This window comes from Phyllostomus discolor, chromosome X (genome assembly GCF_004126475.2).
Source record: "Phyllostomus discolor isolate MPI-MPIP mPhyDis1 chromosome X, mPhyDis1.pri.v3, whole genome shotgun sequence".
NCBI lineage: Eukaryota > Metazoa > Chordata > Mammalia > Chiroptera > Phyllostomidae > Phyllostomus > Phyllostomus discolor.
In genome coordinates, this window is record NC_050198.1 from 95135544 (window position 1) to 95158320 (window position 22777).

The window sequence follows — 22777 nt, forward strand, 5'->3', positions numbered from 1 at the left end:
TGAAGGGTAGGAGCTCCTTTCTTTCTGCTGTGTAGTATTCCATTGTGTAAATATACCACAGGTTTTTGATCTGCTCATTTACTGATGGGCACTTAGGCTGTTTCCAGCACTTGGCTATTGTAAATTGCGCTGCTATGAACATTGGGGTGCATAGGTTCTTTTGAATTAGTGTTTCAGGATTCTTAGGGTATAGTCCCAGCAGTGGAATTGCTGGGTCAAAAGGCAGTTCCATTTTTTGTTTTTTTTGAGGAAATTCCATACTGTTTTCCACAGTTGGCTGCACCGGTATGCATTCCCACCAACAATGTACTAGGGTTCCCTTTTCTCCACAACCTCACTAGCACTTAGTGTTTGTTGATTTATTTATGATGGCCATTCCGACCAGTGTGAAGTGTTATCTCCCCTCTGCCTCTCTCATAAGAACATCTGTCATTACATTTAGGGCCTATCTTTGATAATGTCTCCATCTGAAGATTGTTAACATAATCATATCTGCAAAGTCCTATCTTTAATTTTTTTTTTTTTTTTTTTGCCATATAAGGTACATTTGCAGGCTCTAGGAATTAGGGCAGGGATATCACTAGGGGCGCATTATTCAGTTTATCACAGTCACCCTGGCAACAGGGTGTGTAGCAAGGATTGGAGGAGATAAGTGAAGAGATAGAGACATGTGTTACAACACACAAATAATAATTTCAGGTGAAAGATGAAGACCTGAACTATGAGAGTGGTTGTAGGGATGGAAGAGGAAACGAAATCTAAATATTTAGAAGGTAGGATCAAGGGGACATAATAACCAGTTAAATGTATGGGGGTAAGAAGTAGAAGAAGACTAGAATGATACCCAAGGTTCTGTTTTGGGTGCCTGGTTGTGTCGTTGTGCCGCTGACCAGGAACGGAAACAGAGGAGGCAGAGCACCATTGGGAGAAAGTCAATCAGTACAGTTTTGGTCAAGTTTTGGTGAGAGGAGTCAGCTAAGCAACATAAGGGCCCAAGGGAGGCTCTGAGAGGTCATTGTTTTCTATTTCCTATCATTATCAGTCATATGATATTCATTGATTACTTTCAAGGTACTGAACATAATAATGTGTGGTCTATCTGTACTAAGGTTGATTCCTGTGTCCTCAATAAATTCCTAAACAACTAGATAAAAAGGAAGCATCAAACAAGAAAAAGTGAATGACCCTGATCAGTGTGGCTCAGTTGGTTGGGTGTTGTCCTATGAAGCGAGGGGTCACTGGTTCGATTCCTGATCAGGACATGAGCCTGGGTTGCGGGTTCAGTTCCTTGTCATTTGAGAGGCATCTATGTCTCTCTCCCTCTCTTTCTCCTTCCCTTCCTCTCTCTCTAAAAATAAATAAATAAAGTTTATTTAACAAAACAAACAAAAAAGAAAAAGTGAATGGCCTACAGTGCAAGACTGTTTAAAGAACTATAAGTGGATGTCACAGATGTTCGACATCGTACTAGAGGTTGTACCCAGGAAAATTGGCAAGAAAAAGAAATAAAAGTTATCCAAAATGGAAAGCAAGAATAAAACTATCTATTTGCAGATGACATGATCTTATATGTAGAAAATCCTAAGGGAACCACTAAAAACATGAGAACTAAAACAAGCAGAGTTTCAGGATACAAGATCAATATACAAACCTGAATTGCGCCCTGGCTGGTGTGGCTCAGAGGATTGAGCGCCAGACTACGAAACAGAGTATCGCTGTTTTGAGGGTCAAAGCACATGCCTGGGTTGCAGGCCAGGTTCCCCGGGGTGGGGAGCGCGAAAGGCAACCACACATTGATGTTTTTCTCCCTCTCTTTCTCCTTCCTTTCCCCTCTGTCTAAAAATAAATAAATAAATAAATAAATAAAATCTTTAAAAAAAGAGAAGAAAATGTAAAGGTTATATTATAAAAAAACTGAATTGCATTTCTGTACATTTGCAATGAATAATTTGAAAGCTAAAGTGAGGAACATTTACAACAACGTGAAAGAGAATAAAATGCTTAAGAACAAATTTAACAAAAGAAATCCAAAATTTATACTCTGAAAACTACAAAATATTGTTGAAGGAAATTCAAGATCTAAATAAATGGGCTTTGATTAATCAGATAACAAGTTAACAAGGATGTGGAGAAACTGGAACTCTGTTGATGGAAATAGAAAATAGTGCAGCTAGCCCTGGCTGGTGTGCCTCAGTGGACTGAGTGGCAGCCGGTGAACCAAAGGGTCGCCAGTTCGATTCCCAGTCGGGGCACATGCCTGGGTTGCAGGCCAGGTCCCTAGTTGGGGGCATATGAGAAGCAACTACACATTGATGTTCCTCTCCCGCTTTCTCTCTCCCTTCTCCTCTCTCTAAAAATAAATTTTAAAATCTTAACAAAAATAAAACTGCGGCTTTTTTGGAAGACAGTCTGGCAGTTACTCAAACAATTGTAAACATGAAGTTACCAGACCCTGGCTCAGTAGCTCAGCTGGTTAGAGCATTGTCCCAGTACACCAAAGTTGTGGGTCTAATCTCCAGTCAGGGCACATACAAGAAGCAACCAATGAATGCATAAATAAGTGGAACAACAAATCAGTATTTCTCTCTCAGTAAAAAATAAACACAAAGTTACCATGTGATCCAGAAATTCTACTCTTCATTATGAATCCAATAAAACTGAAAACCTATGTCCACATAAAAACTTGTATATGGGAATGTTTATAGCAGCATTGTTCAAAATAGCCAAAAAGGTATATCAACTAGTGAATGGTGACACAAATAATGGTATATGCACACAATGGCATATTATTCAGCTGTAAAACGGAATGTAGTTTTGATCCATGCTACAGCATGGATGGGCCTTCAAAACATTACGCTAAGTGAAAAAAGCCAGTCACAAAAGACCACATATTATGTGATTTCATTTATATGAAATGTCCAGAATAGGTGACTCTATGGAGACAGAACGTGGAATAGTGCTTGCATAGACTGTGGGGGATGGGGAGACAGGAGAAGATAGCTAAAGTGTACAGGTTTCTTTTTTAAAAAAATATTTTACTTTATTAATTTTTAGACTGAGGGGACAGAGGGGAAGGGAGGGAAAAAGAGAGGGAGAAAAACATCAATGTGTGGTTGCCTCTCCTGAGACCCCAACTGGGGACCTGGCCTGCAACCCTGGCATGTGCCCTGACTGGGCATCGAACCAGCGACCCTTTGGTTTGCAGGCTGGTGCTCAGTCCACTGAGCCACATCAGGCGGGGCTAGTTGACCCTCTGTGGAGTAAATTGAAATATGTTGCCTTCAAAACTGGGAGAGATGTTTGGACAGGACAGAGTGAATGTTAAAGAGTAGAGAATAGTCAGAATCACAGTACTAAGTCAGACTTGCTGATAAGGACAAATAGGTGCCTTTTCACCTAGCCTTCTTTTCACGTTTCACCTGTCCCCCATTTCACTTATCCTTCTTTTTAAAGATAAAGATAAAGATAGATTCCCTGTTTTTACCTGCCTGCCTTTGCTTCCCTCTTGTTTCCCTCTCATTTCTCTCCTTCTTAAGCCTTATATTATAGAAGTATTGCTACCGTTTGATTTCACTGGGGCTTTTCCCCTTTGTCTCCTTTATTCATCTGTCCAACTATTCATCCAATCAATATTCACTGAGTATCTATCAGGGACTATACTAGATGCTGGAGACAGAAATGAGTAAGAAGTGGTCCCCATTGTTGAGGAGCTCACAGGCTAGCATTTTCCCAGTGTCTCCCCGAATGCATATTTCCCTTTTCTTCATTTCAGGGTATTTGAGAATGCTATAAAACATTAAATAAGAACCCATGTTTTGTGACTGCCCATTTGTACTGCTTTTTAATTCAAATGTTTTATTGTTTATGCTATTAGAGTTGTCCCAATTTTTCCCACTTTGCCTCCCTCCACCCAGCCCACCCCCCACTCCCACATGAATCCCCATACCGGTGTCCCTGTCAGTTTATACTTCTTAATCCCTTCATCTTTTTTACTCAGCCCCCCAAATCCCCCCTTCCTGTCTGGCAACCATCAGCTTGCTGTCTGTGTCTATGAGCTTGTTTCTGTTTTGTTTGTTTATTTTCTGTTTTAGATTTCACATATATGGTATTTGTCTTTCTCCGTCTGACTTATTTCACTTAATACCCTCTAGTCACGGGGATGTAAAGTGCAGTATAGGGAATATAGTCAATAATATTGTAATAACTATGTATGGTGTCAGGGGGGTACTAGACTTATCAAGGGGGATCACTTTGCAAGTTATATAAATGTCTAACCACTAGGCTGTGCACCTGAAACTAATATAATATTGAATGTCAAATGTAATTGAAAAATAAAAAAAAATTACAAAAGAATCCATATGTTTCCAGAGTGAGTTTTAAAGGGTGAACCTTACTCTAATCAATGACTTCTGAATAGTAGCTCCATTTGTTTGGCCGTGTTCTATGTAGACTTGCCTGTCATGAGAAAATGCAAGTTTGATATCCAGCAGTAATTAGTTAAATAAAGCATGGTGCATCCAAATACTAGAAAAAATATACAACCATTGCAACTGTGTTGGAGAACATTTTGTACAAGATAATTCCAATTTTGTAAAAAATATGCATGAAAAAAACCCCTGAAAGGATATACATCAAAAAGGGCAGTGGTTATGCCCTGACTGGCATGACCCAGTGGGTTGGGAGTCATTTAGCAAAACAAAAGTTTGCCGGTTCAATTCCCAGTCTGGGCACATTCCTGGGCTGCAGGCCAGGCCCCCAGTGAGGGGCACGCAAGAGGCAACCACACAGTGATGTTTATCTCCCTCTCCTCTTCTCTCCCTTCCCCTTTGTAAAAATAAATAAAATCCTTAAATAAAAAAAGAGCAGTGATTATTTCCAAGTCTAGTAGGTAGGATATAAGTGATTATTACTTTATTCTTCAGATTTTCCATGCTTTCTAAAATGTTTACAATGAACATTTATTTTATGTTTTTGTAATTAGAAAAAATATATAAGCCCTGGCTGGTGTGGCTCAGTGGATTGAGTGACGGCCTGTGAATCGAAATGTTGCTGATTCAATTCCAGGTCAGGGCACATGCCTGGGTTGTGGGCCATGTCCCCAGTTAGTGGCGCGAGAGGCAACCAGTCAATGTATCTCTCACACATCAATGTTTCTCTCCCTCTCTTTCTTCCTCCCTTCCACTCTCTCTAGAAATGAATAAATAAAATCTAAAAGAAAAAATATATAATTAAAATGAAAGGGCTCTCTCAATGTAGCAAACAACTGTAAACCTACTGTTTAAAAAAGATTTTATTTATTTATTTTTAGAGAGGGGAGGGGAGAAAGAGAGGGAGAGAAACATCAATGTGTGGTTGCTTCTGGTGCGCCCCCTACTGGGGGCCAGCAACCCAGGCATGTGCCCAGACCGCGGATTGGACTGGTGACCCTTTGGTTCGCTGACTCGCACTGAATCCACTGAGTCACACCAGCCAGAGTTGTTTTCTTTTTCTTTCTTTCTTTCTTTTTAAGATTTCATTTATTTATTTTTAGAGCGAGGTGAAGTGAAGGAGAAAGAGAGGGAGAGAAACATCAACATGTGGTTGCCTCTCACACGCCCCCCACTGGGGACCTGGCCCAAAACCCGGGCAAGTGCCCTAGACTGGGATTAGAACCAGCAAATCTTTGGTTTGCAGGCCCACACTCAATCCACTGAGCCACACCAGCCAGGGCCAGGGGTGTTTTCTTATCTCCTTTTAAAGATGAGAAAACTAAGACCTGGTGACTTGACAAGTGACTTGTCCAAAGTCAACTGGCTAAAAAGTGGTCAGAACTGAGAATAGAATCCTGGTTTACCTCTCCAGAACCCAGCCAGTTTCGTGCAACCACGCTACTCTGAACTATTAATATACCATTAAACCCCACTTAGATGGTCTCACCTCAACTTGAAACCAGGCACTCTCCATAATCGGAGTGGCCAAGGATCCAAGCATGTGTTGAGAAGGGTAGTCAATATACAAAAGAAAGAGGTATTCCAACTATGAAGGAACAAATTGAAAACGCGAAGGGAGAAACAGGGACAGAGAAATAAGCAGAAGGTGGGAGACAGGTACACAGAATGCCAGTTAAGATAAAGAGAAAGCTAATGGGGACATCTGCAGTAGTGTCAACAATAAAAATAAAGAAAAAAGGATACAGAGAAAGCTGAGTTTGGGAAAATTCTTGGTTTTATCTTTGTGTATAAGAAGAGAGCAACGATAACCTCAAGGCCTAGTGGGGAGTGAGGAAGGATAAGGTTTCTGGGAAAGTGAATGAGACAAGGGAGAATAAAACTCCCAGGACTGTAAGGCTAGGAAAGGCTTAGTGTGGGAAGGAAGCAAGGCCCAGAGCAAAGAGGCAGGCAGGGGTAAACACTGGACACCAGACCTTCTTGTTCCTAAATCTGTTCCAGGACTCCGCTCTAGCATGAACCTCCACTAGTACCTCAGATACTAAATGCTCTTCAGCCCTTAGGCGTTGGAGGAGGAAGCTGGGGTGCGGGGATTGTAAAGTGCTCAAACTACAATGGGGACTGAGAATGGATCCTGGCACACATTTTTTTTAAAGCCCGTAGGCCTAATGCTGGTGCCCCTTCCCCCCATCCCACTTTAGCCTCAACCTCAGCCACACCCACATGCTAAGGACCATCCTGGAGGGACGCGAGTGTGTGTGCGCGCGTGCGTGCTCGTGCATTTGAGAGGCAGAGAGACAGAGACCAAGACAAAAAGAGACCCAGAGGGAGAGATTACGCGCCTGGGAGAGGGTGGGTGGGTGGGTGTGTGTGGGGGGGAAGAGATCGACCGGGATGGAAAGAAAGAGAGAGGGAGGGAGAGAGGGAAAGAGGCAGGGAGAGGCAGAGAAAGGAGGAAGGAGACCTACCAGCCTTGGTGAGGAAGACTACTGAAGAGATAACGCAGGGTGCCCCTGCAGGAAGACTCAGGGAGAAGATCCCAGAACTTACCCTAAGACCCCTGAGGGAGTGGGGGGAGTGTCTTTTGCAGGACCTGGTTTTGGAGTCATCGGGCAGTAACGGTTACTGCAGAGGCGTTGTCACTGAGCCAGAGCCATTTAACCCGCCCTGGGTAGCTGGAGTGCAAGCTTAAGACACCCCACAACTATGACTCTCAGAATGGTTAGGGGGGCCCAAGGCTGCAGACAAGGGGAGGAGGGGCACATGAGGGCTGGGTCCCTGCCTCCCCCCACTCTCTGCTGTCACTCATTACCCCAACAGTCGCCCAGGGGGCGGGCCCCGGAGAGGTGGGGTTGGGGGAAGGGTAATCTTGGCAGGCGCTTGCTGCATGGCGTAGGTAGGGACTGTTGAGGGGGGCGGACGCCGGGGGGTAGAACACGAGTGGGAAGCGAAGGGAGACACGGGGAGGGGGAGGGGACCGGGAACCATTTGAATGAGAGGAGGGGATCACGGGTAGAGTGGGCTCCAGGAGGTAGGGCGGGCACGGGTGTGAGGGGGGAGGGCAGACTCTTGAGCCAGGTAAGGGAAGCAGGTGCGTTGATCTGTTTTTTGTGGGTTAGTGTACTCAGCCCCTCGCTGGGAAGGGGGTGCCGCCTTTCCCGGGGGCGGGCTTCAAAGCTCTAGAGCCTGTCTTTTCCTCTTCAACTAACGGGGCCCCGGGCGGGGGCTCAAGCTCCATCTCCAGCAACTAGGTTCCACTCCGGAATTTCCAGGCGGCCACTGGGCTGGGAGTCTCGCGCCGGGGGCCGGCGCTGTCTCGCGAGCCCCCACCCGGAGTCAGCCAATGGGGTTGGTTGCTGGCACCGCCCGCCCGCCTGGTGCAGAGCGCTAGGCACCGTGAGGAGCGCTGCCATTTAAAGGGGCCGCGACCCCTGTCCCGGCTGCTGGGGAGGGAGGTGGAGAAGGAGCGCGGGGCCGTCTGTGTCTGCAGTTCTAGGCTTATAGCCGTTACACTAACCCTGCCGCAGGTAGGGGTCGGGCCTCATCAAGCCGAACCGAACCTGCAGGCGGGATCTCGCAGTAGCCGGGAGAGGGGGGTCTAAGGAGAGATCGTAGCTCCAAAATGTCTTCCTGTAAATGCCTGAGGTGGGGGGTGGGCAACAGGAGAAGGAGGACTGAGGGAGCAATAGGAAAGGGTGACGGGGCTGAGGAAGTGGGCGACCCTGAAAGGTAACTGGGGGGAGGGGTTAGGGAAGGCAATCTGTGGGGGCGAGGGAAGGGCTGAGGGGACAGTACAGCGCGGGGAGGGGGAGTGGGGCCAGACAGGGTGGGTAGAGACTGGGGAACTGAGGGGGCGCTAGGAGCGAGCGGAGGGGGTAGAAACTGAGACCGCGGGGGCGGGAAAGGCGCCTGGTGGCAAGGGCCCTAGGAGACTCTAATGGGGCGTCCAGCCCGAGTTGGGGGGGGGGCTCAAGGTAAGGAGGGGGGGAAACTAGGAGTTGCAGTGGGGCGGCGGGGGGCAGACGGGTGGGTAGAGCCCACGACTGCCCGGTGAGTGTGGGCGCAGGGCCAGGGTGGGGAACGCCTCTCCCCACAGGGGGCGCTGTTTGTGGTGGTGGTGGTGGGGGGAGTGGTCATTCGGACCAAAACCTGTGGAAGTGCTTGTCGTTTGCGGTGGGGGCTGTTCACGAGAAATCCAAGTGAATGATGGGGTGTGTCCCAGAGCCTATATAAGAAGGAATTCTGGCGAAGACGGCCTCTTCTGCCCCTTCTTCTACCCCTAATCTACAGCCCATATCCAGCCATCCTCATGGACCCCAGTGATTTCCCCAGTCCGTTTGACCCATTGACCCTGCCAGAGAAGCCCCTGGCTGGAGACCTTCCAGTAGACATGGAATTTGGAGAGGATCTGCTGGAATCCCAGACTGCCCCAACTCGAGGATGGGCCCCCCCTGGCCCTTCTCCATCCTCAGGAGCCCTGGACCTGCTTGATACCCCTGCTGGCCTGGAAAAAGACCCTGGAGTCCTGGATGGAGCCACTGAGCTGCTGGGGCTGGGGGGGCTGCTCTATAAAGCCCCCTCCCCTCCAGAGGTGGACCATGGTCCTGAGGAGACCCTTGCATGGGATGCAGATCAGACCCTAGAGCCTGGACCAGGGGGCCAGACCCCAGAGGTGGTGCCACCTGACCCAGGGACTGGGGCAAACTCCTCTTCACCTGAGGGGCTGCTAGAACCTTTGGCTCCAGATTCTCCAATAACCCTTCAGTCCCCACATATTGAAGAGGAGGAAACCACCTCCATAGCTACAGGGAGAAGGGGCTCCCCTGGGCAGGAGGAGGAGCTTCCCCAAGGGCAGCCACAGAGCCCAAATGGCCCCCCCAGCCCTTCAGTGGGAGAGACTCTGGGGGATGGAATCAACAGTTCTCAGACCAAATCTGGGGGCCCTAGCCCCACTGCACACCCCTCCTTACCAGGTAGGTTGCCTACTCAGCTGGAGAATCAAGGCTGGAGAGAGGGTGGGGGTGAGGAGGGGCTGCCGTGTGGGTTTGGGGAAGAAGTGGGGAAGGAAGGCGAGGGTGGAGAGATAGGAGGGATGTGTGTGCAGAAGGAGTTGGGGGGTTGGAAGGCAGAAGTGGGGGTAGGGAAGAAGATGAAGGGAGGTGGGAGTGGGGAAAGCTTAGCTGCTGTGGGGGAGGAATAAGGGTGAGGCTTCAGGGGGTAGGTTAATGGGTTTGGTGGGAGAGGCTCCTTTATTTTTTAACCCAGGTGGGGTTTTGGTACCAGGCCCTTCCTTCAGGATTTGAGGAGGACTCCAGGCTTCTTGGTTCTAAGATCTTTCCAGCTGTTTTGTTTTAAATGAGAGTGGGGGTTCTGGGTTTGATGAATGATGACTGGGTTGTGGAGCCAGCAACAGCATCATGAATTCAGGGGAATGGTAGCAATGCAGGGCCTGGGATTGAGTCTCTGATCCGGGAGGGACAGCCTACACTTGGAGAGGCTCTCATTTCTCCCCTCCCCCGCCCCGTTTTGCCCAGCCGTGTGCCTCTGCCAGGCCATGACCAGGGTCTTAGCACTTACATAACCACCTGAGTCCAGGGGACATACCCTGTCTCCTTGCTACTTACTACCTTTGGGGAATTGCACTGGTTTTTGCTGCAAAGCTCGACATTCTCAATGAAAGGTGTGTCACCTGTGTCTCCTCAACTCCCAGAGATTGGGACAGAAAGCTGGTGGGAAGGGTGGGATTTTTTTTTTCCCCCTTGGAGAGTAGCTGCACCACCAACCTCCCCTTCGTGCAGAAGCTTGAGGTAACCCTGAGAGGGGCCCCAAGAAGCCACAGACACTCGAGTTTTCCCTTTCAGTTTTGAGTAAGTTCTTCCCCAGGAATGGAGGCGGAGGTTAGGCCAGGGAGGGGGTGTGAGGGCAGGCTGAAGATTCAGGCTGCTTTCTGCTTCCTTTGCAGGAGATGGCCTGACTGGGAAGGCGAGTGAGAAGCCGCCTGAGAGGGTGAGGGGGGAGGGGAGGGCAAGGAGTCTGGTTCCCCCTATAGCACTGGGAAGGACAGACCCTTCATTTTCCCTCCCAGATGTTGTTCTGTGGAGGGGGTGTGTGAGGAGGGTTAGGAGGAGGGAGGGAGCTCTTGTGTCTCCTGCTTCTTAAAGTGACGTTCAGCCTCCTTTTCTCCCCTCCTCCTACGGGCTGGGCCAAGGGTCCCTAGTCTCCCTCCCCCCTCCCATCTCTGTACCCCCCTAAAGGCTGTGCTAGTGCAGCTGGCCCTTCAGCCTGCCCCTGGTGTCAGCTTTCCTCCCTCCCGTGTTTCCAAGGTGCAGAAGAGAAGCGAGCGCGTTAGAAGAGTAGAACCTCCAAAACCCGAGGTTGTGGATTCCACTGAGAGCAGTGAGTAGGACCTGAGGAAGTGTGACCCAGTGGGATGAGTGGGAAGTGGCCGCCATGGATCTCCTGGCTCGGCGCAGAGTGTGACGCGCCTCTTTCTGCTCTGGGTTGGCATGGGAACCAGGGGCAGTGGGGGAGATTGAAAACAAGAGCAGTGAGAATGGAGTTTCCTGTTTCAGCTCTGCCATCCCTGTCCTGAAGAATCTCCCCACTTAGAGCCCTCCCTGAGGGAGGGTGACACCAGTGGCTTGAGATACCAGAGTGATGGGGTGGGGGCGGGGAGAGTGAAGGTAAGAACTCAGGGGATCCCAGGAGCAGCAGAGCTACCTGTCGGTCAGGGGATGGCCAGAGACCTGGTCCCAGAGCCTTTTCTCAAGGCCCCTCCCCGCCCCCTCAGTTCCAGTGTCAGATGAGGATTCTGATGCCATGGTAGATGACCCCAACGATGAGGACTTTGTGCCATTCCGGCCCCGGCGCTCTCCTCGCATGTCCCTACGCTCCAGCGTGGCCCAAAGGGCCGGACGCTCTTCGGTGGGCACCAAGATGACTTGTGCGCACTGCCGGACTCCTCTGCAGAAGGGGCAGACGGCCTACCAGCGCAAGGGGTTGCCTCAGCTCTTTTGCTCCTCATCCTGTCTCACCACTTTCTCCAAGAAGCCTTCGGGCAAAAAGACCTGTACCTTCTGCAAGAAGTACGTGAGGGCCCTGGAGTGTGGGGAGGGCAGGCACCAGGCCAGGAATAAAGGGGGAGACAGAGACTGTGTTCGGCAAGAACCTGGTGGAACTGGGAGAGAGAGGCGAATTGGGTAGGGGGTCTGAGAGCATTTGGCTCTGTGGATGCTGATCCTGGGGGAGGAGTGGAAGCTGATGAAACGAGTGAACGTTCAAACCTGTTCCCACTTGCAGGGAAATCTGGAACACCAAGGACCTGGTTGTGGCGCAGACTGGTTCAGGAGGCTCCTTCCACGAGTTCTGCACGTCCGTCTGCCTCTCCCTGTATGAGGCCCAGCAGCAGCGCCCAATCCCTCAGTCTGGGGATCCTGCTGACGCCACCCGCTGCAGCATATGCCAGAAGACCGGAGAGGTGAGGAAGCTGGATGGGGGCTGGTTTACAGAGCCTGGCCAGCCCTGGCCTGCCCCTGCCCTCCCGGGGCTGCAGGGGCCAGGCCCTGTGGAGGAGGGGAGTGGGGGGGAGGAAAGGCAGCCATTGCGAGGGAGTGTATTCAAGGTTAGAGCGTCTCCAGGATGTGTGCAGCTGGCCTTCCTTGCCTCCCAGGACCTCACCATCGAGTCGGCAGCCTGATGCGCAGGTTGGGGGGTCCCTGGGCACAGTGTCTGCTGTGAAGGTCTAGGGTGAGGTGGGGTGGGCCGTCCTCGCACCGGGGTGGGGTGGTGGTGGCCAGGCCTCGGCTCAGGGTGTGTGCGCGTGTGTGTGGCAGGTCCAGCATGAGGTCAGCAATGGCAGCGTGGTGCACCGGCTCTGCAGCGATTCTTGCTTCTCCAAATTCCGGGCCAACAAGGGACTGAAAACCAACTGTTGTGACCAGTGCGGGGCCTACATCTACGCCAAGACCGGGAGCCCTGGCCCCGAGCTGCTCTTCCACGAGGGCCAACAAAAGCGGTTCTGCAACACAACCTGCTTGGGGGCGTACAAGAAGGTGGGGCCGAGGGAGTAGTGCGTTAGCGGGCTGTGGAAGGGGGTGCGGTTCCCGGGTGATAAATAAAGGTGCCGGACGGGTCGAGGGCTGGGAGGAATAAAACAAATAAAGGGGGCTTCAATTGTATCTGTTATGTTTTATTTTTTCGAAGCTTGGCTGGTGGACACACAAGCCTTTGTTATATCATCATCTATGCTTTTTTTGTATGCTTGAAACCTTTCATGTTTTCAAAATTTCAAAAATAAAGGTGAAGGGACAAATCCCGCCTCAGCCTCTCCTTCCCCATCCTCACAGAAAAACACACGTGTGTACCCCTGTGTCTGGTGCAAGACCCTGTGTAAGAACTTTGAGATGCTATCACATGTGGATCGTAATGGCAAGACGAGCTTGTTCTGTTCCCTCTGCTGCACCACCTCTTACAAAGTGAAGCAGGCAGGGCTCACTGGTAGGTGCAAAGCCCTCTTCTCTGAGACCCCTGCTGGCCTTCCTTCTACCCCTCCCATACTCCCCTCTTTTAAAGTAACCCCTGCTGCCCGACCTCAGCCCCAACCACATCTTCCCGTGGATTTCCTGTTCCATCTCTGCACTGCCTTACACCTTCTGTGTGCGACCCCCCCTTTCTCTCTCTCTCTCTCTCTCTCTCTCTCTCTCGACCCTTTTCTCTCTATGCCCCAGGCCCTCCCCGACCCTGCAGCTTCTGCCGCCGCAGCCTCTCTGACCCCTGTTACTACAACAAGGTTGATCGCACAGTCTACCAATTCTGCAGCCCCAGCTGCTGGACCAAGTTCCAGGTACTTCAGACCCTGGAGCAGGGATAAAGGGTGTGGTGCCGTAGAGAGGGTATGAGAATTGGGGTACATAGGCCTGGGCACAGCAAAGAACAAGCCTGACTGCCCCCCCACCACTGCCACCACCACCACCACACACCCCTCTCGCCCCTCCCTTACTTGTCTTCCTTCCCTCCAGCGCACAAGCCCTGAGGGGGGTATTCACCTGAGCTGTCACTACTGCCACAGCCTCTTCAGTGGCAAGCCTGAGGTCTTGGACTGGCAGGTAAGACCCCCACCCTGCCCACATGTTGCCACACGACCAGACATCTGTCTAAAGGGGTCCTTGCAGCTTGACTCTCGCCTGGGCCAGATGTCGCAGCACTCTCCTCCCCGCCCTGTGACCCCCAACCCAGGACCAGGTGTTCCAGTTCTGCTGCCGGGATTGCTGTGAGGACTTCAAGCGGCTCCGGGGTGTGGTGTCCCAGTGTGAGCACTGCCGGCAGGAGAAGCTCCTGCATGAGAAGCTTCGATTCAGCGGGGTGGAGAAGAGTTTCTGCAGCGAAGGTAGGACATTCGGAAGGGGCCAGAGGCCTTGGACCTTGCCACCGTTGAGATAATGGTAGAGAAAGGAAGAATGCTCGGTATGCGGTCCTCAGGGCTGTGGCCTTGAGCTCACGATGCTGTGCCCTCATCCACCCTAAGCCTTTGAGCCCTGAGAGGCTGTGGGAGCGAGGTTTCAGGCGGACCACCTTGAAAAGGTGGGGGCCTCGTGACCATGGAGGTCTCTGTGTCTCTGCACTCTTTCAGGCTGCGTGCTGCTATACAAACAGGACTTCACTAAGAAACTTGGACTGTGCTGTATCACTTGTACTTACTGCTCCCAGACCTGCCAGCGCGGAGTCACCGAGCAGCTGGATGGCAGCACCTGGGACTTCTGCAGCGAGGACTGTAAGAGCAAATACCTGCTGTGGTACTGCAAGGTAAGGGGGACAGAAAGGGTGGGGAGGGTGGCAGGGAGCATGGGCTGGTGGCCATGGTCAGATGCGGGCCGATCTCCAGGGAAGGGGCTCCAGCTGACCCAGCCTCCAAGGGAAGCATCGTGGCTTATCTAGGGTAAAGGGCCCAGTGTACGTGAGGCAGGCAGGTCTGACCTTTCTGTCGACGCTCTCAGGCTGCCCGGTGCCATGCCTGTAAGCGCCAGGGGAAGCTGCTGGAGACCATCCACTGGCGCGGGCAGATCCGTCATTTCTGCAACCAACAGTGTCTGCTGCGCTTCTATAGCCAGCAGAACCAACCCAACCTGGACACCCAGAGTGGGCCTGAGAGCCTCCTCAACAGTGAGTCCTGGGCCCGGGGCGCACTCTGTTAGAATTGGCCTGGATTCTCTAATCCTGGGCTTGGGTCCTCTGTTCCTCTCTTGCTGTCATTTCATCCCTGGCCAGAGCTGCTGGTACTATGCAGGTATTAGGTGGGGGAGTCTTGTTTAAAGGTTTCCAGCCCTGGCTGGTGTAGCCCGGTGGATGGAGTGCCAGCTTGAAAACCAAAGGGTCGCCGGTTCAATTCTCAGTCAGAGCACGTGTCTAGGTTGTGGGCCAGGTCCCCATTTGGGGTGCGTGACAGGCAACCACACATTGATGTTTCTCTCCCTCTCTTTCTCCCTCCCTCTCCCTTTCTCTAAAAATAAATTTTAAAAATATTTTAAAAAATAAAGGTTTCCAGAGCTAGGGGATAGGTACCCACCCATGCAGGATGGGGCATGTTGGGGCTGCGGTCAGTTTTTGGAGGGAAGGAAGCATCAGCACAAGCTCTACCTTTAGTGAGACTGAAGACCATTGTCATTTCAAGAATGTCACCCTAGCCCCTCTGCCACTCCAGGGGTACCAAACTCCCGAGGGCGATTCAATGGAAGAGCTCAGATGATGGGTTATTGGGGGAAACTTAACCTTTTTCAATGTCCATGGCGGCCAGGAGCAAAGGATCTTCTTGGCCACTGTTTCTGGGGCCTAGAGAAGACTAGACCTGGGGTGGTGAGGAGGACAGATTGTAGACTTCCCATTCCCATCGGATGTCTGTCTTAAGTAAGCTTGCCTGGAACAGGCTGATGAAAACGGAGAGCTGGTTCCCCGGAGGGGAACATTCATTTGTTTCGATGTACAGGTCAGTCTCCTGAGTCGAAGCCCCAGACACCCTCTCAAACCAAAGTGGAGAATAGCAGTACGGTGAAGACCCCCGAGGAAAGCGGGAATCTGGGCAAGGTCAGGGCGAAAGCCAAAGGGGGAGGTAGTGGTACCACAGGAGGGTCTAGCGATTGGTGGTACTCACGTCCCTTTGTCTGCAGATCCCTGTGAAGATCCGGTTGGCTCCCAATGCTTCTACCCCTCCTCCCCCCACACCGCCCCCAGCCACACCCCGCAAAAACAAAGCTGCCATGTGTAAGCCTCTGATGCAGAACCGAGGGGTCTCCTGCAAGGTGGAGATGAAGTCCAAAGGGAGTCAGACAGGTGAGCCAGGGTGCCTGGACACCACAGGCTGTATTCCGCAGTCCTGGGCCTCCGGCCCTGTGCCTAGGAGCTGGCAGCAGGGCATCTCTTAGGTAACTGAAGCATCATGGATATGGTCGTCCTAGAATCACAGAAGCGACTCTTCCTCTTTGATGCAAGAGCGGTTTCGTGACACTGAGCACGTGTTGGTGCATTGGGGAAGACAGGCGAGCATTGGGTCCCGGGTCACAGGGGCTCTGAGAAGACCCCTTTCTTGTTGGCAGAAGAGTGGAAGCCACAGGTGATCGTGCTGCCCATCCCAGTGCCCATCTTTGTGCCAGTGCCTATGCATCTGTACTGCCAGAAAGTCCCGGTGCCTTTCTCCATGCCCATCCCGGTAAGTTTCCCTTCCGGGGCCGCCCCACCCATGCCCTTTCCTCTCACCGCCTGCCCCTCTCGTCCTCCTGTTTTGGTCTTGGCGTTGAGCTGGGCTCCTGTCTCCAGGTGCCTGTGCCCATGTTCCTGCCCACTACCTTGGAGAGCACAGACAAGATTGTGGAGACCATTGAGGAGCTGAAGGTGAAGATCCCTTCCAACCCCTTGGAGGCCGACATCCTGGCGATGGCAGAAATGATTGCAGAGGCCGAAGAGTTAGACAAAGCCTCATCTGACCTTTGTGGTATGCCAGGGACAGTGGCGATGAGGGAATCAGGGTTCTGCTAGTCTGTGTCTGCCAAAGGGGGTGGAGAGGGGTGACCTCGGGACCTAGTGGGCTGGGGCAGTAGTGGGAATCGACCCCTGAAAGCCCGTGAGGGAGCCTGGTCGGAGCTACAGTGACGAAGCCAACTTCTCTGCCTCCAAGATCTTGTGAGCAACCAGAGTGCAGAGGGACTTCTGGAAGACTGTGACCTATTTGGGCCAGCTCGAGATGACGTCCTGGCCATGGCTGTCAAGATGGCCAATGTCTTGGATGAGCCCGGGCAAGACTTGGAGGCGGACTTCCCCAAGAGTGAGTGGCGTGCAAGGCGTGCCCACTGAGTACAGTAGCATTTGTGCCATAAAGGCAAGGAGTGTTTGTGGTGACCCCGAGCATGCCGCTGACAAGTGCTCCTTGTGACCCAGTGCCAAAAGGCTTGCATGGGGGAGTAGTGGCAGAGATACTGGGGCAGGTGCATGATGTGACACTTAAGCCTTGTTTTGTCTTAATTGTGGTAAAACACATAACATGACATTTACTGTTTTGACCACATTGGATTGTGTAGCTCGGTAGCGATTGGAGCTCTGTCGTGCTTGTGAGTTTTGGCGTGTGTGTGCTTCTGAGCGCGTTCTGGGTCTGGCTTTGCTGGTTCCCACTGTGAGCGATTGCAGCTGTCTGGGAGGCCCGTCTGCAGTCAGGTGCGCAAGTGGCAGGGGTGGGGTGGGTGGCCTATAGGGCTGAGATCTTAAACATCGGGCTGATTCCTTTCACCTCGAACAGATCCTCTGGACATTAACCCCAGCGTGGACTTCCTATTTGACTGTGGCCTGGTAGGGCCCGAGGACGTGTCTACGGAACAAGACCTTCCCCGGACCATGAGGAAGGTGAGGGCTGGGGCCACCGTATCCATGGAACAGGGACGGAGGCTCCCACAGGGGAGGGACGCTTTCAGAGCCAAGACAGCAGCTTTAGTCCAACCTCCCCTGACCGACCTCCTTTCTCTACCTCTGTGAGTAGGAGGATACAGCTAAACTTTGCTCTCTTCCCAGCTCCCCAAATCATCAGAGTCCTTCCCGGGGCTCCAGGCTACGGAAGCTCGCTGCGCTCTGACCGCAGTGCCCCCTCCCCTGGTGGTAAACGCTGTCCTGGCTAGTTTTCATGGTGTCCCTGGCTTTACCTCAGCCATCCACCCCTCCCTACTTTCTTCTCCTCTCTAGGGTCAAAAGCGCCTGGTGCTTTCGGAAAGCTGTTCCCGGGACTCCATGAGCAGCCAGCCAAGCTGCACTGGACTCAACTATTCATACGGTGTCAATGCTTGGAAGTGCTGGGTGCAGTCGAAATATGCCAATGGGGAAACCAGCAAGGGCGATGAGCTGCGCTTTGGCCGTATGTACCCAGGGAAGGAAGGGCAGGGACAGGGGGAGACGGGGACGGGGTGGGGGGAAGGGGGCCAGGGCTGTGATTCAGCTGAAGATGTCTGGGAGTGATAAGGCTGTGATCACTTAAGGGTGTCCTGTGAACACGGCGAGGAGTGGCAGAATAAGGGCCAATGCTGTCTAGGTTTCCAGGCTCAGGACTCTTTTGGTCATCGGTGGTGTGTTCCGGGCCGGGACGTGACTAAGGGGATGAAGGGGTTAGTGATGGAGCTACATGAAAATCTCTGTGTGACGTTTTCGTAACCCTGTCCACCTCCGTATCACTGCAGCCAAACCTATGCGTATCAAAGAAGACATTCTGGCATGTTCGGCTGCTGAGCTCAACTACGGCCTGGCCCAGTTCGTGAGGGAAATCACTCGGCCCAACGGTGAACGATATGAACCGGACAGTATCTACTATTTGTGTCTCGGCATCCAACAGGTACGCCTTGCACACCGCCTCACGTGCCGTCACTCTCCACACAGCAACATAGCAGGCAAGGTCCCACCAGAACCGATTCTGTCCCACTCCCTGTTCCTCATCTTGTGTGCCACCCTGAGCAGGCAGCCTTTGGTCACCTCCTCCAGGCAGGACAACTTATGGTGCTACTCCTCTGTGATCAAAGCTGTGTGCCGGGACCCTTGGCCAAGGAGCAGTCTTCAGTGCTCTCATTCTGGGTCCCCTCTTTTTAAAAAAGATGTAGATGTTTATTTGAGATACAGGGGAAGGGAGGGAGAAAGAGAGGGAGACAAACATCAATGCATGGTTGCCTCTCGTGTGCCCCCTCCTGGGGACGTGGCCCGCCACCCAGGCAGGTGCCCTGACTGGGAATCGAACTGGCGACCCCTTGGTTTGCAGACTAGCACTCAGTCCACTGAACCACCCCAGCCAGGGCTCTGGGTCTCCTTTGTAATCCTCAAACCAATTGCAGATGGGGAGGGATGGGTAGAGCTGGGCTCCTTGGGTGGTGGGGCTACGTGTAGTTCTCACTGGGAGAGGTCAGCCATGCATCGTTACCTGACAAGGGCTCTGGGCTTGTGGAGAACCAGCTGTGACACATCTCCTCCATCCGCCTCCTCTTCCAGTGGGGTCTTGGCCCCTTGCACCTGCAGGCCTACCTGGGGGCAAGCGCTCTGGGTCAGGCAATCAAGCAGCTGTCTCCGAATTGCCAGGGTTGCTTTGCTCGAGGCCTTTGATGTCACCATGGTTTTTTTTTCCCCTCTAGGGCCTAGACTCTAGCTTTATGTGTGTCTCCTTTTCCTCTTCCAGTACTTGCTGGAAAATAACCGAATGGTGAACATTTTCACGGACCTTTACTACCTGACTTTCGTTCAAGAACTCAACAAATCTCTGAGTACCTGGCAGCCCACACTCCTCCCCAACAGTAAGGCACAGGGACTTTGTGACCCCCACGCCCTTTCCTCTGTTCTTCGGACACACTACCCCAAGAGTCCCAGGCTGGTTGGTCTGACCACTCTTCACAAAGGGTCTGAGGGCAGGAGCATAGCATGTACCTGGGAGCGTTGAGGTTTAGAGCTGGAGGACTCGGAGCCCTTGTCCTCAGATATGAGGAGAGGGAATCCAGACTTGGGTCTGAACAAGTATTTCTGGGACCACAAAAGTTGGCCTGAGTTTGGGTGGTAATTGCAAAACAAAAGTTGTGGGACTCCAAGTTTATATCTACCCGCCTGTGACCTCAGGGTGGCGAGGGAAGCTCCAAATGCAGATGGGAACTATAAAAACAAACAAACAAACCATCCTGTCCTACTGTGTGCCAGGGTTCCAAGGTTCCACACACAATGGTCACTTACTGAATGGAGGTGCTGATGTGTGGGCAGAGGTCTGGGCTTGGGGAGGGGCTGGAGCCTGACCAGCCTGTGTTGCTTCACCATTGCAGACACGGTGTTCTCCCGAGTGGAGGAAGAGCACCTCTGGGAGTGTAAGCAGCTGGGGGTCTACTCCCCCTTTGTCCTTCTCAACACCCTCATGTTCTTCAACACTAAGTTCTTCGGGCTGCAGACAGCGGAGGAACACATGCAGCTCTCGTTCACCAACGTGGTGCGGCAGTCCCGCAAGTGCACCACGCCCCGGGGCACCACCAAGGTGGTGAGCATCCGCTACTACGCTCCCGTCCGCCAGAGGAAAGGGCGAGGTATGAGGCTGCCCCCCCTTTCCTCGCCCCCCTCTGCTCTCCTCTCCCGTGTCCCACGCTAACTGCCAGGTTGGCCCTCTCCTGTTTCTTACCTTCCCTCGCCTTCCATTCCTGCATTTGCAGAACAGGTAGAAACAGCTGGTTCTTCAATCTGATGGGCGGTGGCTGTTGCATAAATAGGAGGTCACCCCAGCTGTCTGCTTCCTTCCTTTCCTCATTGCAAGGCACTTTGGGAAGGGACAGGTGGGAAGCTGTTGGGCGTGTTCCAGGCTGTGGGAAAGAACTGACAGGGCGAAGGACAGTTTTTCCATGGTTCTGTGCTGCTGGGCATAACAGGAACTGCACCTCGGTTTCCGTTCTGGCCCTGAAATCCTGACCCATCTGAGTGCGGTTCCCGGGACCCCCTTCTCTGGAGCTGAGCCTCTACCTGGATTAGTATGATTAGTGTACTGGGGGTTTGGGGCCATTGTGGTTTCTCTATCCCAGAAGGCACCAGGGTCTGTTCTGTCACTGTGTGTGTACAACTTCTGAGGTCACCTCTTCAGGAAATCAACTTGGGGAAGATTTTAAAGCCAGACTTGAATAGTGTGAATGGACTAGGGGAGGGTGGGATGCAGAGCAACACCCCTGGGTTGGTATGGGGAGATCGACTGGTTCTTCTGTTGCCTTTAAGATTTTATTTATTTTTTAGAGACAGGAAGGGAGGAAAGAGGGAGACAGAGAGGGAGAAACATCAATGTGTAGTTGTGTCTCATGCATCCCCAGCTAGGGACCTAGCCCACAACCCAGCCATGTGCCCTGAGTGGAAATCGAACCGGTGATCCCTTGGTTCTCAGGCTGGCACTCAATCCATGGAGCCACACCAGCCAGGGCTGTTGCCTCTATTTCTTTATGAACCTATATTGTGTGTCCTGAGGCCTCCCCACTGTGCCCTGAACTGTGCATTTAGAGTGGCTTGTCGAGGCTGTGCTTTTAGCCAGTCTGGCTCGTTTGCCTCCTCTGCAGACATGGGTCCCGGGAAACGGAAGAGAGAAGACGAAGCCCCAATCCTAGAGCAGCGTGAGAACCGCATGAATCCGCTCCGCTGCCCTGTCAAGTTCTATGAATTCTATCTATCAAAATGGTGAGTTGGCAGGTGTGCGGGGATGGCATTTGCATGGGGACCCAAGGGATCTCCTTTGACTTGGTGCTGACCTGTCCCACCCCCACCACCGTTGCAGCCCCGAAAGCCTCCGGACTCGTAACGATGTGTTCTACTTGCAACCCGAGCGGTCTTGCATTGCCGAGTCGCCTCTCTGGTATTCCGTGATCCCCATGGACCGAAGCATGTTGGAGAGTATGCTCAATCGCATCCTGGCTGTGCGTGAGATTTATGAGGAGCTGGGGCGTACTGGAGACGAAGACCTGGACTGATTCCACGTGCTCTCGGTATCCATCTTTCACACCAATGTCTGGCCTGTGACCACGTCCCCAGGGCGACTGGCCCAGGCACCAATGCTACTCATTCTGAAGGGCCACGACTGCCCTTTTCTACTCATCCATTCCCTGCCGTCCCTAGGAACCCCCGGCTTCTACCTTCTTCCATACCACTTGACAACCACGGGGCCCCAGTCGTCTGTACTCGGGGGCTGGACTCCCAGTGATAGGCAAAAACCAGTGAGGCCATTTTCTCGATGCTTCAGAGTGAACCCCGTCTCCTGGGGCCAGGCTCTGGATGGAGCGTTAATAGCTCTGGTGATCCTGTTGGCTTTGGGTTTCCCGACCCATCCCACATAGGTAAAGCCCCTCGTTCCTAGGTTTGGCCAGGGGAAGAACCCAGCTGCCTTCTCTGCCCTGTGCCCGCTCCCTTCTCTCCTCTTCCATAGCACTGCGCTAAAGGGGCTCGTAGGAAAGACAGACGCGAAAGAAAGAAACTCGGAAAGTAACGAGGGGGACCATTTACCTGAAACACAGAGCCGAGACACTCTTCCCCTCCCGTGAGATAACTGGTTGTTGGAACCCCCTGGCCACGTCGTTCCCTGTCGTCCCCACCCCTGCGAGCACCAACCCTCGGTGCCGCAGATCAATTTCCAAATGCTTTCTTTTCTTCAAAGGCAGAGAATGACTTAAGTATGGGGAGCAGACTTCTGTCCCCTTGGTTTATGTGTTTGTCTCTCTCTCTGCCATCCTAGGTTGGCATGAGCCATGTGTCAACACGCTTAGCCCCCTTCCGTCTCTGCTTCCCTTTAGTTCAATGGACGCAGTTCCCAAGGGAAAAACTACCTTCTGACTTGGGTTGGGGCTGGGTTCCCCACTCTCGTCCTTCCCCCATCATAAGAGCCAGGCCAAGCCTGGGGGCGGGGGCCCTGGGTCATGCAGGGTGGGGGTCTGTGGTTCGAGGATAGAGAGGAGCTGTGGGCCTGGGTCCTGCCTGCCCCCCCACTATCTACATGGGTCTTCTCTCTTCCCCATCTTGCCTTCGTAGTTTCAGAAAACGATTAGCGTCCGGCAAAGGGGGTGCCCAGTTCTTTTCCTGTTGGCTTTGCTGTTCCCCAGCCTCCTTTTTGTGTTTTTATAACTGTCACCAGTTTAGCCACTGTTTAAATTGTATATATTGTTCTGAGGTGCCTGGCCCGTCCCTTCAGTGAGCCATGCCCGCCCTTGTGTTGTAGTGAGAAGCTGTTGTCACGACTAACCTTCTGTCTCTGGAATTGTTTGTTTCAAATAAAGAGTTAAAAATTGTCTTCTGCCTCTCCTGGGGGAGGGAGAACAGTGTTTGGAGGGTGGAGGGATATGTGAGAGCCT

The 22777-nt window shown here is 52.3% G+C and overlaps 1 protein-coding gene across 5 annotated transcripts; it reads left to right on the forward strand.

The window, feature by feature from the left end:
- Positions 1-7261: 7261 nt before the first annotated feature.
- On the forward strand, positions 7262-22715 carry ZMYM3 (zinc finger MYM-type containing 3). Of its 5 annotated transcripts, none has more exons than XM_028522318.2 (25): positions 7262-7323; positions 8718-9400; positions 10390-10433; positions 10757-10823; positions 11218-11512; positions 11727-11904; positions 12260-12478; positions 12773-12923; positions 13154-13269; positions 13445-13531; positions 13662-13812; positions 14056-14228; positions 14420-14585; positions 15406-15503; positions 15587-15749; positions 16013-16125; positions 16233-16407; positions 16591-16737; positions 17206-17309; positions 17643-17811; positions 18131-18282; positions 19111-19225; positions 19739-19993; positions 20999-21116; positions 21214-22715. In XM_028522318.2, the coding sequence occupies exons 2-25, from the start codon at positions 8737-8739 to the stop codon at positions 21404-21406; spliced, it is 4113 nt and encodes a 1370-aa protein (XP_028378119.1). In that variant the 5' UTR covers positions 7262-7323; positions 8718-8736; the 3' UTR covers positions 21407-22715. The 5 variants fall into 5 exon arrangements, with proteins under 5 accessions (XP_028378119.1, XP_035872507.1, XP_028378118.1 ...); XM_036016614.1 differs by having other exon boundaries at positions 7263-7323; positions 10751-10823; XM_028522317.2 differs by lacking the exon at positions 7262-7323 and adding an exon at positions 7412-7954.
- Positions 22716-22777: the final 62 nt, after the last annotated feature.